General features: G+C 38.5%; 1 protein-coding gene across 1 annotated transcript in view; it reads left to right on the top strand.

Moving 5' to 3' along the window:
* The window catches only part of LOC139466819 (AP-2 complex subunit alpha-2-like), a 77,853-nt gene that overhangs the window by 1,380 nt on the left and 60,486 nt on the right, over positions 1–15,987 (top strand). The window contains exon 2 of the mRNA XM_071248517.1: positions 1,567–1,644. Within this exon, the coding sequence (XP_071104618.1) occupies positions 1,581–1,644 (64 nt within the window). The 5' untranslated portion in view covers positions 1,567–1,580. The remainder of the gene's footprint in view (positions 1–1,566; positions 1,645–15,987) is intronic.

The raw sequence follows: 15,987 nt of genomic DNA, 5'->3' as shown, positions 1-15,987 counted from the left end.
CATGAAGTTGACGACTTTGCAGATGATCTTGTAACCATCATATCTTGAGTCGGACGTGTTTCCTATGGTCGACCTGTGAAGATCCGGGATAGAGTAGGTCTTCAGCGACCCAATCTTGCCGCTAAAGGCTACTATGCTTGTCGTAAGAGGGGACTTAACGGGTCGGGTGGTCAGACTTGCTGACTTGGTTGATGCATGTCATCGTATCCCAATTGCGTGGATCTAGCTCATGTTGTCAATCACTGGATTGTCTGGTCCAGACTCGATTATTTACATACCGCGGTCATATAGCTGGAATATTGCTGAGTGAATCGTTAAGCAACAAATAAACAAACAAACAAATCCTATGTTCCATAAAGTCCAATATCCAAAGATTGGAGAAGGTGGTTGATGTCGGGTTGTAAAACAAACAAAACACTGTTGTTTTCCATACCCCATTGAATTAGTCTGAGAGATATGTGTGAAAAACTGGTATGAATATGTTATTTTCTTTGCATTTAAATTTTGCTTCCCTCCCGCTCAGTTGTGTTAGCGAGCAAATATGTTTCTGAGTTTGTCGGCACTCTCAGCGATAGAAACTAAGTTTTTGTCCACTTGTCCAGATCATAATGATTACATTTAGTAAAACCCTTAAAAATGACAAATTTCCGGTCATTCTTCTCTTACCTTTACTATTGGTCAATTTGGCAAGGACTACAATTTCTAATGCTAATTCATCCCATGCTCTGGGTTTCACTAAGGTATGAAATCTGCATCACTTCAAGCTTTCCACCCACATAACATCCACTGCTGACGTAATGTTACTGAAATATTGTTGAAAGCAGCGTTAAGCCCAACTTAACCTTATAATGTAACATGGTTACAATAGTACGAGGGGAGTGATATTCAACCAGTATTGGCTGCCACACAATACTCTTTCCTCATGCTGACTCCGAATTTTATTCAGAAAGATAAAACAATATAAATCCAAGTGCAGCATGAAAAATGGAATGACCTAAACACATGAAATACAATTTGCTTGTGTTATGTATTCGATATGATGCAAAAGAATCTGGTGTTCTTTAACTGATTTTTGAAAAGTATACAAATGGTTTCAATCCACTGTTTTGTGTATTGACTTGCATCTATTGAACATGTTGAGTTGGGCTACGACACATCACAGAGGGCTACCTCCATGGTCTAGTGGTAGAGCGGAAGGTCATGGGTTCGATACCCGGCTGCGTCATACCAAAAGACGTTAAATGATGGTACTTGTTGTTACCCTGCATGACACTCGGCATTAGGGGGCTAAAACGACTGTTCAGTTCGGAGTCATTACACGCATAAACACACACACACACACACACAACACATGCGTGCATGCATGTCGTTCTATAAGTGCAATAATCTTGGACGAGATGTTAAACCTAACCTCACCTCACACATCACAGAGTATATGCCACAGCCATAGGCAATCTGTGACATGAAACACAAGATGTTTTACTCTTTCAAAGAACTTTATTATTTTTTTATTTTGTGCAGATGTATTTCTTCAGGGAAGTCATGATGTCTGTTGACTGTTTACAGGTAGATGCTCCAATATGCCAGCTGTGAAAGGGGATGGTATGAGAGGACTTGCAGTCTTCATTTCGGACATCAGAAACTGTGAGTCTAAACCGAACATATCCTTCATTCAAGCATCGTACCAAGATTCCTATATTTATCTATATGTCCCACTGTTGTATTTTATCCCGTTACCATAGTTTCTACCCCATACTTCAATCTGAGTTTGTTTGTGATGCCTGTGACAGATACAGTGCTGATTCTAGACTCTGAAAACTGGATCATTGTGACCTAGGGGATAATTCTAGGGTGGGGCCTTATGCTCTTAGCCCCTACATTTGAAAAAAGGACCACATTTTCAAATACAATAGGGCATTTTACCTCTCGAATATTTGAAATTTTCACGTATTGGGCCCACGTCATAAAATTCCTAGAGTGAACCCTAGGAATGGTCAACTGTGTAAAAGTAACAAATTAGGGGCTCAGTCAACGAGCCTGGGACCCTCTTGGCTTCAACTGCAACAAAAGTCGGTGCCATTAGTGCTTTTCTTGTTCAAGTAAGTGGAACTTATGACCGCTAGGGCTGCCTAAAAAGGTCAATAATCAGAATTATCTTTCATGGAAGAAATATCAATGATTGTGTCATCCATAATATCTTACATGAATTGTGATGAAATTAAGTTTAGATTTACCAAAACTGACTTGTTATTGTCAATCACGTCATTTGCTGAAGATAGAAAGTAACTGTTTGTGTTATATCTTAAGTGTCCAAAAAGTAATCCCTGCATATACAGTGTCTGCTCTGGCTTAAATTTTCTTGGGGTCGCTTGGACCCCTTCATCATAAAATTAGGGGTCCCAAACAAAAATGGAGGGGTCCAATTTATAGTATCATTATATAACATAAACAACAGAAAAAAACTGCAACTGCAAAATATCAACAAACAGGCAAAGTGAGAGAAAGGTTCACATCAGGGAACATCCTGCTCTCATGACCAAGAGGATTACATTAAGGGACAAACAATTTCTTAAAATGAAAATTTGATACTAATGAATATTTATTTTAACACAAAATTATCAATGTTAATATCTAACTTCGTAAATGAAAAGGCAGTACACGGGTTATCAGCCGTTGGTAAGGGGTCATTGGGGCAGACATTTGTGAATGTTTATATCTAGATCTTCCAATGATTTGAAGTTTATGGATTCAGTCAAGTTCAATGGCTGTTCTGATGCTACTGTACTGAGTAGTGAGTTCATGTCGTAACTGTGACAATGATCAATGAGTCATAACATAATTGGGATATCAAACGTTTTTTTTAGTAAGAGTATGTTCAGGATCCAGCATTTCCTTCATAAATCTAGTCAACAATGAACATGTTTCAGGTGCTATAAATGTTAAAACATGTCAGTTACACTAATAACGGTTCTGGCAAAATGTGTTTTGCAATTCTTAATATTATATAACCCACAAGAGATTGAATTATAATCAGCTTGATAAATCTGTTGTAGAATAACTAAATATTCAGAGTCCGCTAAATAAAAACAATGCTTACATTCAAGTGTTCGCATTTATTCTTTATATATACAGTATAAAATCTCGAAATCCACACAACCAGTCGACTGTTTACTTATGCAAATCTACGCACGACATATTTCATCGCATGATCGAATACAGGACTCGTTGCGGTATGTCACGGCTACTTGTACACACGTGAACTTTTTTATGATAGTTTCTGGGATGTTTTAAGAAGTGGAATTACCCCTACCTCCATTCGAAATTGATTAGAAAAAGAACCCATTTGTTCAAACGAAGTCCGTTGATCAGACCTCGGTCGTATGTAAAATACAAAACAGGACATGATGTAAACCATATAACCCACACAGGAACTTTGTTTACCGAACTCGAAAGTGGATTATTGCAAGATAATTTTTCCCTGTCTGCCTCCTCTCAGTAAACATGCGCGGAGCCAACTGCCCAAGGGACTACTTTGGCCGCTGAAATTCTATTATTGTTATACTCAGGTCTTAGGCTGGAAATATGTTAAAAGCGGGCAGTGTTTGTCAAGAAATTTGAACAAGTGTGGACGGGGGCCTTTTCAGCATAAACATATGGGGTCATTTTCAAATTTTGTGAAGTCACACTCTGAGAGATAATATAATATCATGAGGGATACTTGTAGTTTTGTTCATCCAGGAAGGCATGGGTGGCCCAGTCGTCAAAGGTGCCACGATTTGCTGTACAGAGTTGGGTCCCCAGCAGTGGAAACTAACAGTTTTCATCCACTAGTCATTATAATGATAACATATAGCAAAACCCTTAAAAGGGGCCAATTTCTATTAGTCCTTATGATGCCTTAACTATTGGGCAGTTTGGCAAGGACTATAGGACTAGTACCAATTTCTAACGCTGATCCCTTGGTCACACCAGAAACCTATGATTGTGGGTTCGAATCCCGGTTCACCCCAATTATGTTTCTAGGTTTGTCAGCACCATACCCGTGCTCGTGGGTTCACTTCAGGTTTTCCTCCCACATTAAGCTGACACGCTGACACTCACTTATTCATCCAGGTTACACACAACCAAATGTTTTCCCATAGACTTCTATAGTAACGTTATGATTTTTTAAAAAATAACTAAGCATTCAACAGCTATTACCTGTACATGTGTGCACAGTTTGGCCTTAGAGCAGCAATAAAAAAAATAAAAATGACTAGCTTAGCCAGCTCCTTTTCCGAGTACCGGAAGCTAAACACACCACCCCCAGTTTCGCACCAAATGTCACCTACTTGAAAATAGCTGTGGTCACATTCAGCATAAGTCATCATGTTGAAAAAGACAGTACTAAATATAGAAAAACATGGTCAGTTTTAATAACTGGATGGATGTACATTTGAAAGACATAAAAATCTTACAGAATATCCTCCAATCACAGCCTGCAGATATCTCTCGATCTGCACTGAAGGCTCCCTACGAAAACCGCACTCTCCAAACTGGTACTAATTTGGTGTAGTAGAACCTCCAGCATCAGAATTTATACGAGCAGGAGGCGAGTGGTATAAAACCTAACTAGGATGGCCTAAGACCATGCACCCCTCGTGATACTGCTACAACAGTGTTAGAAATAGGCACTTGTCCTGTAGTCTTTGCCAAACTGCTCAATAGTTAAGGTATCATATGGACTAGTAGAAATTTGCTACATGTTATCATTTTAAAGAGGGGTGGGCTAAAATGTTAGTTTCTACCATGTTCTACCGCTGTACAAAAAAATTATCTTACCAATATATTTTGATATGAAGTTATAGAATTAAAACATTCAAAATTGATAGAAAACAGCTGATGGTTAAGCTGAGGTTAACTTTGTGCTCTGTCACTTGACTTTCATTGACTTGGAAAAAGCGTGCAGCATTTTGCTTCGAGGCAGGGTGTAAGGGATTTATTCTCCCACTCAGACGGGCGTTTATCATAGTTGTTTATCAAGATCATGTTGACCAATCAGATCTCATCATACTGACATGGTGATGTGATAAAAGGTTTTGCATGGCTTCTTCTTCAATGTTTTGATTGGAGCACAACTTTTGTATGTTTTTTTTTTGTCTCCTCAACATGTGCACTGGACTCATTCTAAAATTAGAATTTAGCTCTTGTCATTGTATTAGATTTCCCATGATTTATACAAAGCTGACATGTCGAAGTATTTGTTTCTGATGTAGATGCAACTATTTGTTGTCACAAAGTCAGGTTCCTTGAAATTTTCATCCTTTCTTGGTCTTCTCTCCCAAGTGTAACACATTTTGGGTATACTATCACTAAAGATACTTCTGGTCGGCAGTTCTGCATCAGGGTCAATTGAAAGCAGAAACATTGTGGTATATCAGAAGATAGTTGTTTTAAAATTGATCTATCTCTGAACTCTCTTCAGCTGTCTGATCCTGGATATTCCTGTGGGGCCATGGATTATTAGTTGTAGTGAAGAACCTATGAACTTTGTCCATATTTCTACTATATTTGCAAAAATGTGTAAGCTCAATTCTGATTGGACCATTTGTTACTATCAACCAATGAAAGGCTCTGATAGTAAAGTGACTGTGCTCATGGGTCTAACTGTCTTAGGCCTGGTATCCCTTTTAGACATTTTAGGACATTCAGATCATGTCAATGACAAAACTTGTTAAATCAATATCATGCTGATCAGCCTCTTTTTGTTTGGAAATTTTAAGATTCCTTGAAACATGTTGGAGAATTGGTGTGTGGCTTATTGGCCACTGATGACCTTGTATTTTGGAAACATCTGCACAACATGACACAAGGCATTATGAGCAGCCTGCAACTTTAGCCACTAGTCTAAAGCCCGAGTCCAGTAAACTTCTGTTAGGTCAATTTGGTTCATCTGATAATCTCTATGATATAACTGACTATTATGCTGCAGTCAGTTTGACTAATGTTATAGGGATAAGGAAGGAAAGTAACTTTCAGGCCAATCCATGCTGCTTTACCAGCCCCTCATGGTCTAATCCATGCTGCTATACCAGCCCCTCATGGTCTAATCCATGCTGCTATACCCAGCCCCTCATGGTCTAATCCATGCTGCTATACCCCGCACCTCATGGTCTAATCCATACTGCTATACCAGCCCCTCATGGTCTAATCCATGCTGCTATACCAGCCGCTCATGGTCTAATCCATGTTGCTATACCAGCCCCTCATGGTCTAAAACATAAAGCTATACCCAGCCCCTCATGGTCTAATCCATACTGCTATACCCAGCCCCTCATGGCCTAATCCATGCTGCTATACCCAGCCCCTCATGGTCTAATCCATGCTGGTATACCCCGCACCTCATGGTCTAATCCATGCTGCTATACCCAGCCCTTCATGGCCTAATCCATGTTGCTATACCAGCCCCTCATGGTCTAATCCATGCTGCTATACCCAGCCCCTCATGGCCTAATCCATACTGCTATACCAGCCCCTCGTGGTCTAATCCATGCTGCTATACCAGCCCCTCATGGTCTAATCCATGCTGCTATACCAGCCCCATCATGGCCTAATCCATGCTGCTATACCAGTCCCTCATGGTCTAATCCATGCTGCTATACCGGCCCCTCATGGTCTAATCCATGCTGCTATACCCAGCCCCTCATGGCCTAACCCATACTGCTATACCAGCCCCTCATGGTCTAATCCATACTGCTATACCAGCCCCTCATGGTCTAATCCATGCTGCTATACCAGCCCCTCGTGGTCTAATCCATGCTGCTATACCAGCCCCTCATGGTCTAATCCATGCTGCTATACCAGTCCCTCATGGTCTAATCCATGCTGCTATACCAGCCCCTCATGGTCTAATCCATGCTGCTATACCAGCCCCATCATGGCTTAATCCATGCTGCTATACCAGCCCCTCATGGTCTAATCCATGCTGCTATACCCAGCCCCTCATGGTCTAATCCATGCTGCTATACCAGCCCCTCATGGTCTAATCCATGCTGCTATACCCAGCCCCTCATGGTCTAATCCATGCTGCTATACCAGCCCCTCATGGTCTAATCCATGCTGCTATACCAGCCCCTCGTGGTCTAATCCATGCTGCTATACCAGCCCCTCATGGTCTAATCCATGCTGCTATACCAGTCCCTCATGGTCTAATCCATGCTGCTATACCAGCCCCTCATGGTCTAATCCATGCTGCTATACCAGCCCCATCATGGCTTAATCCATGCTGCTATACCAGCCCCTCATGGTCTAATCCATGCTGCTATACCCAGCCCCTCATGGTCTAATCCATGCTGCTATACCAGCCCCTCATGGTCTAATCCATGCTGCTATACCCAGCCCCTCATGGTCTAATCCATGCTGCTATACCAGCCCCTCATGGTCTGATCCATGCTGCTATACCAGCCCCTCATGGTCTAATCCATGCTGCTATACCAGCCCCTCATGGTCTAATCCATGCTGCTATACCCAGCCACTCAATGTAATCACTGCCCTAATTCATGTTGTGAGACTTAAGGTACCCCAGACCCTCATGGACCCAACCTGTGCTGACAGCCTCCGAGAGCGGAAGGTCCGGGGTTCGATCCCCGACCGCGTCATACCAAAAGAGTCAGTGTACTGTGTCTGACTGGGGTATTCATGTTAAACTGCGGCATGGTATCTCAGTGGGCTAGCACTATAAATCGGCATCAGTCCGGACTAGTATATGCAGCCACACACACGTACATGCACGTCGCTATATAAGTGCAATAATCTTGGACGCGACGTTAAACCCAATTTCACCTCACCTCACCAACCTGTGCTGCAGCATGTGAATGACTTTTATTGCCAAGGTGCCCCCATCGCTACTTTACGCCCCTTGTATTGCTATTCATCACCTGGCTTTGGGCTCCACTGGAGTCACCGGTAACCAATGATGGTGTGTATGTATTTGTAATACGAGTGTTGTCACTTGGGAAATACAGCCTTGTTAATCTGTGCCTTTTGATATGTGTGTATGATGGCATGAATGAGCAAACACTTACTCCTGTTGTTCAAGTTGAGTTTGAATTGTTGAACACCTTATAATACTGAGGTCGTTAACTCTTTCAACACCGCAGGCCGGTTATCCGGCCAAGAAGCATCGAGTCCTCAGACACCGTAGGCCGGTTATCCGGCCAAGCCGTAGTCACGTCAAAACAGTATATATTTTTATGGACCTACCTGTGATATTCATTCATTTATTAAATCTATCATATTTCACAATGTCTGAAATACGTATTCCGTTGCAATTTATCATTTTTTATCGATAAATTAAACAAGTATTCACTATTTCCCGCGATGTTATTGAAAATAAAATTCTCGGACACACATTTCGACAACGGGTCCACATCGAACATGTCAAAGAGCAAAATAAAGACGTTTTAAACAAATCTTTAAATATATTATACAAAGTAATAAATGAAATCAACAAAACTATATCTAAAAGTAATCAAACTTACATCTAAGTTATTATTTCCATCTTTTCGTGCGATCGCGTGTAATGTAAGTCAAATGACATCTCGGCTTTGGTCGCCTCAAATTCTCGGCTCGGACACGATGTTTAATGCAAAAATATATGCATGAAAATCTTTGTCACAGCTCGTAACCTAGCACGATACATTCACGAAGTTCCATATTTTTAATATATATCGTGATTTCCTGCTTAAAACGTTCAGAATAACACGATTTATCAAATTCTTTCGCCAACTTGTGAAATTTATCAAACACGAGCTTGGTATCACAGCTGTAATTTGATTGGCTGCCTTAGGTCACGTGCTCAAAATATACCAATCACGAAACTTGTTGCAGATTTCAGCAAGAAAGCGTCATTAGAAACCAATTTTAATCCAATGAAATCGCTTGTTATAACTACGAAAAAAAACAGGCGATGTTATGAGCATGTAGATGAAGGAATAAGCTTTCCAGCGATGTGTCATATGCCATTCTTCGACGAACGTGCTTTTCATACGAAGCCTCGAAAACGGGGGTATTTCTTCATGTTACTGAGCGGACAGTCGCTGTTATCGGGAAATGGGTGATGATATAGATACTGTTTATAATTCTTTTTAAAATGATTTTCAATCATTTAAACAATGAAAATAAAACAGAAATAGGTTAGTGGATTTTATGAAATCTTATATTTGCCGAAAATAGTCAAGTTTTCACTTCCTTGGTCCCTAATCTAGACGTTAACAACGTGTTAGCTTACATTTTTTATTTACAACAAACTTAAATAAGTTGTAAATTCATTATTTTAAATAATGTGAAAAACATAACTTTCATATTTATAAACCATAGGATCAGACCTTTCAAATGGTGTATAACATGTAGTAGCAAATATATTTTTCAAGCAGATATTTTTCTTTGATAAATGTTGGCTTCATCTATCACACAAGAGTCTGTGGGAACTCGGTGTCCCAGCAGTAAACACTTCTGGTTGACTGGTGTTGAAAGAGTTAAACACCTTATAATACTGAGGTCGTTAAACACCTTATAATACTGAGATTGTAAAACACCTTATAATACTGAGGTTGTTAAACACCTTATAATACTGAGGTCATTAACCTTTAGCCTGCTGAATTATTTTCACACTTCTTACCCCTGCCTGCTGGATTAATTTTAGCATAAGGCGCTCTAAAGAGGGTGGGTGATTTCAAACAGTCGGTGCCTCATTAAACAAGGGCCAATTGAAGAAATATTTTGCACATTTATTCCCGATAGAAAACTACACAATTCTATATAAAAATATCCTGGTGTTTTCAATCATACCAAGGTTAAGACCAAAGCGAACACAAAATTTGTTAATTTTCTTGAACTTACCTGAATTGCGTTATTGAAGGTGGTTTGCATTTCATGCTAGGAACCCTCTAATATCGTAACATTTTTGCAAATTGATTTCAATAATCATATCTCCGATATCATAATTTTAATGGAGTAAAAATTCGGGATTTATAATCGGCATATATCAGCGCGATGGTAAATTATGAACCATTTCAGTGAATTTATTATCTAAACGTTAAACAGAAAAATAACTTAATTTTCGAGGTCATCATGTAGGTTGCAGAAATACGAATATTCGGGTTAATCTGACGTGTCATGTTATAAAATTTGCAGGAAACAATTAATGACTTATAAATATTCACTAATCCTAATTTCAAGCGTTTTGGTTGAATATTTACGATATACAGAAATAAACAACCCGTGTCATGATGCTAGTAGACGTCCTAAAATCAAACATGGCGCGCTTCGCCCGACCTCCGCATAACTTATTGCTATTTTAATATCAACAAAGTTTACATTGCCTTTATAAATATAACTTGGCGAAAGTTGACGATCTTCTCAATCGAAGAATGTTTTATTCGTCATATTCCAATAAATATGACGAGAGAAAAATGAAAATAAAGATCGTGAATTCTGACAGCACTATTTCAATTAGTGCAAAGGTCACCGGATGTGATGTCACAGACAGGGGTAGTCTGCTGATAAGCTTTCGAAACAAAACAATTACAGTAAATTTTTAAATAGTTCGCCTATCACATACAGCAAAAATATAAGTCGATACACAGTATCAGTAATCACCACTAACATGAAATAAAAATGTGACTTTGACGATATAATTCGCGTATTAGTTAATCCGTTTGACCTTGCATGCTCCCGTGACCCGGAAACGGTAGACGATAAATCAACATGCCACATGCAAGTTTCTCGGTATCTTTTATTTGAACTTCTGTTGATATTTAAGAATCACCATTCAATGTTGTGAATATAAATGGGACATGATTCATATTTCTGCGATGTACATGCTGATAAGTTTCACTACAACAAGTGTATCCCACGTAATACGTCTATGGATATCGTCGATCAGCAAGATCACCCTCAACAACAGGTGCGCGAAAATGGGGTTGACAAAACGTGTTTCAAAATAACATCCCCGCGTTGCTGAAAATGATAGGGTATATATAAGCAATAAAATTCTACGTACATATTTTCGGTGGTAGTTCCACATTACATTTAGGATAGGTTTCCTTTCGGGAATACATTCATAGATTCTAGTATGATTTTAGAACAGTTTCACGAAGGATTTCTAAATTTATTCCAAAAATATGAAGACCACCATGGTTGCGCATTGATGATAGATTTGTAATTGTTTAATTATTTACAGCTTTTTACAGGTTTTAAAATTTTAAGTTATATTTAATAGTTATTTTTCCCACAATGATGGTGTGTGGGGACAGTAAATATTAGTCTTTGCATCAACACAGTGTAACTGATCAAACTTCAATTATTATCTTTAGTTTAAACATATTTATTCAACAATTATTATCTTGCACTATGTGAATAACTATGTGAATAAGTAACTCTCGGATGTCATCATTTTAATTTTAGTATTCCATGAATAATGATTAAATCAGATCCTTAACATATACATACTAAACTCATATGGACATTAATTTTGTGCATTATGTGGTTTGTTTCCAAATAAAACAATTCTGAAATATAATTTAATAGGAATTAATTTAATTTAATTACAGTAACAGTACTTGTAACAGTACATGACATTTTTATTTGTTTAATCACAAGAACCATGGTGGCACATAAGCTGGTAAGTTTGCCATAGGTTTCTTAGAAAATGCTATCTCAGTCTTCTGGTTGGAATGAAAAGAAACATGCCTGTGTACATGTTTACCCTTGCCAGATGTATTTTTTCCAGTCAGCCAATCCATTACTTTTGTTCACCTTATGTGGTCTATTTTATACATACAGGTACTGCTTCCAAACTGTTTTTTCTTTGTATGCAATCACAGTATCACAACTTCCTCAGCTGGTGTGTATAAAAGTTCCCCTGTCATCATGAAAAAAGAATTATAAAGGAAAGTCATATTTTCATTCAAAAACATATCTGTCTTTCCTTGAATACTCTTTGTCTAAGTGCCAGAAATGTAAGTGTCATAAAAAAAATAAAAACAGATTTTCATAAGGACTTTTCTTAGATAGACCTAGATCTAAGTGAAACCATGTGACTAGTTAGGTAGAATTATAACCTTGTAAGCCCTCATTTCTGAGGTGTCCATATTTTTCACATTTTTAGGACTAAACGTGATCCGTGTAGATCTGCCTGTTTTGTTATGTAAAACAAATTCTTGTCTTAAAAAATGAGAAAAGGAATCATTCAGACGAAATTTTTTTATCCCATTGATTCACGAAAATCAGTTGAAATGTACAGTGGTGACTTTTGTACCCAAAATTTCTAGTAATTTGTTACCCAAATGGGTATGTGATTTTGTAGATCTACCTAGAATTATTTCAAAGATATACATTAATTTGGTGTCTTAAACTTAACATAATATCACTTTCCTATCAAAACAATTCATTCTAACTTAGGTTTAACCAACTTAACTGGCCTCTCCTTCAGTGACAAGACGTCAGTTTTCTCTCAAAACTAAACAATCAATTTCAAGGATCAGTCATAATCATATTTGGAACTTGATGAAATATTTTATTATGTGTTCTGTTCATCTACATTAAAACATAAATATAATTATAGATCTATTGTCTTATTTTCTTAGGTACAACTTCACAAAGTATTTTGGGTACAATTTAATTTGTTTTGGGTACAAAATCACACATATATATATATAGGAGCCTAGAATCTATATATATTTACGCTACCTCGTTGTGTACCAAAATGTTATCGGTTCAGAGGACGGGAGGTTCTCAGAAAGTTTTCAACAACATCTTTAATATTTAAATTGTTCTTTTTGTAATGTTAGACCAATAACAATATTATGTTATTATTATGGCATATCAATACGTTGGATCGCTCTCCGTTGCGCTCGTTTATAGAAAATATTTTAAAATTAAAATCATCGAGCGTGAAATCCATTACAGTTTCGGATTTAGACTTACACATTTTATGGCGACAATCACGAAGAAATATGAAACAAATAAGAGTGAAGACTGCTCTCCAGATCAATAAATAGTAAATAGTTGACGAAAAATAGTAAATTATGTATTTTCTTTTGAATTGGAATCTATTTCGGAATTTCTTTATGATCGCTTACCAACTTTTGCATATTTTGCTTCCATGTGTCACATGCGGTACGTGCTTCCGGTTTCAGAAATGATAGCTAAAATTGCAAGTATTTTGATTATTTCTCGTAAAATGCATTATTTTGCTATTGAATGGTTTACCTAGAATGTATATCAGTTCAGATTTTGCGTATCATCCAATATTTGTCATTTTTCGCAGTGTTTGTTGACTTTGTTCGACTCAACAAATCGCGAGTTAGGCCACGCCCAAACGTATCACTGACGTTTGTCGGCTTGGCAATGTGTCGGAAAATTTATCAAACGAAATCATTTGCAAACTCTTTAAAAATGAAATTCTTTTTACAAAGATTTATACATGCGTGTCAATAATTCTAGAAAATTAAGTTAGATGTAACAAAATGATTGTAATAGTCTAACGGGATAACTATGCATGTGGAGTTGTTTGTTTACTACCGTTGCCATGATCGTACAAGTTCCACCCAATCAATGATGTTACGATTCAGATTGTTTTTGTTTACAATTAATTACACCGAAAGTTGCTAATTTTTAGAAATAAAGGAACATGAGTGTTTTCCTTTCGTCAGCAAACAAAAAATTATGATCAAATAGGAAAAATGATGAAATTATAAAGAAAATATCGGACTGCATGCCGCTCAACGTGAAGTGCCAAAAGTCAACAATGGCCGTTCCTGGTAGATGTGTGCCGAGAAGTTTGGCCGAAACTTTTTTAACTCGCGATATTTTCTTTTTGAGGTAAATAAATGACTGAACGTTTTGATATTGAGCAAGCTGAGCATTTATGCATGTCATACGTAATTTAAATGTTACGCAAAGCCTTCTTGGTAAATAGATATGGCGAGTTTTATTTTGGGGTGTTGTTATGCTATTCGCCTGTCGAATGGGTTCGACATCAGATGCACGGGGATGGACACCTCTGTCGAATGGGTTCGACGTTAGCGTGCAGAGCTTTAAACACCCTATAATACTGAGGTCGTTAAACACCCTATAATACTGAGGTCGTTAAACACCTTATAAAACTGAGGTTGTTAAACACCTTATAATACTGAGGTCTTTAAACACCTTTGAATTACATTGTAGTTCAAGCCAAAATAAGGCTGGGAAAACTTTGGACTTATGGAAATAATACCGGCCCTTCACTCACTCACTCACTCACTCACTCACTCACTCTCAAGCCTACACTACTATATGTCCATATTGTTGCTCACAACACCAGCAGACCCGATACCAGCACTGCTATTGCAGACAGATAAGATGCATTCAGGACCTGTTCCAGGGACCTCTCAGCTCCTTTTGAACATTTTCTCAAGGTTATGGTCAAGGTGACACCAAGGTCAAGTCTTTTGCCAGATTGTTCATGAGGAACCAGAAGTAAACTGGTGACATATTCCCGACATATTGCCATATTCACAACCAGCCTTGTGACGTGTCAGAATTTCAATAATCTTGTTATGGCTCATTACCCAGTTGTCACTGGTTGTTATGATCAATAACAAGTGTCATGTGGCCTGATTCCAGGCACCTGCCCAGTGACAACACTTTCATATTACGCTGATTAAAAGCTGGCTACCTACAAGTCAGTACGGGATTCAGGAGAAAAGTCAAGTTAGGTGGTGATGATCACAGAGACCGATGTCTCCGCGTGGTCCTTCCCCTGATCTTGGTGCCTCTCACTGAAGGCCATACACATGTGATTAGGCGTCCTCAGCCTCCTTTAATTGGATATAAAGTGAGTGGGAGACAAGCAAGCCAGCAGGCTCTGTCACTGTGACATAACTACCAAGTATTGATTCCTCGTCCTCCTCTCAGGCTTGAGGTTCAGTAGGCTCCCACTCCACAACTATCTCTACCTCCACCGTGTAGAATGAATGGTTTTTTTTGTCAGTATGCCACTGACTTACCAGGAGATTGACCAAATCAAATAATTCTTTACCCCTTAGCTTAAATAGTGTTTTAACTTCATTGACTAAGAATATGGAACTCTTATGTTTGTGTTATAATGTGAATCAAGTCTCACACAGTTTCTTCTCTGTGTTATAATGTGAATCAAGTCACACACACCGTCACCTGTCTGTGTTGTAATGTGAATCAAGTCTCACACACAGTCACTTCTCTGTGTTGTAATGTGATTCAAGTCTCACACAGTCACTTCTCTGTGTTGTAATGTGAATCAAGTCGCACACAGTCACTTCTCTGTGTTGTAATGTGAATCAAGTCACACACAGTCACTTCTCTGTGTTGTAATGTGAATCAAGTCACACACAGTCACTTCTCTGTGTTGTAATGTGATTCAAGTTGCACACAGTCACTTCTTTGTGTTGTAATGTGAATCAAGTCACACACAGTCACTTCTCTGTGTTGTAATGTGAATCAAGTCACACATGCCGTCGCCTGTCTGTGTTGTAATGTGAATCAAGTCTCACAATACTCAGTCACTTCTCTGTGTTGTTATGTGAATCAAGTCTCACAATACTCAGTCACTTCTCTGTGTTGTTATGTGAATCAAGTCTCACAATACTCAGTCACTTCTCTGTGTTGTAATGTGAATCAAGTCTCACAATACTCAGTCACTTCTCTGTGTTGTAATGTGAATCAAGTCTTACAATACTCAGCCACTTCTCTGTGTTGTAATGTGAATCATGTCTTACAATACTCAGCCACTTCTCTGTGTTGTAATGTGAATCATGTCTCACAATACTCAGTCACTTGGCTCTGTATACATGGAGGGGATGATGTTTCTAGGTTTGTTGGAACCATGCCCTTGCTCGTGGGTTTCACCAAAGTGGTAAACAGCCGAGACCTGCATCATTCGGGCTTTCCTCCCACATCAAGCTAACATACTGTGATATAACGGGAATA

Source organism: Haliotis cracherodii, unplaced genomic scaffold, assembly GCF_022045235.1.
Source record: "Haliotis cracherodii isolate W230 unplaced genomic scaffold, xgHalCrac1.p SCAF_19, whole genome shotgun sequence".
NCBI classification, from domain to species: Eukaryota; Metazoa; Mollusca; class Gastropoda; order Lepetellida; family Haliotidae; genus Haliotis; species Haliotis cracherodii.
The sequence above is the reverse complement of the archived record's forward strand: the minus strand, read 5'-3'. Positions and strand labels throughout refer to the sequence as shown.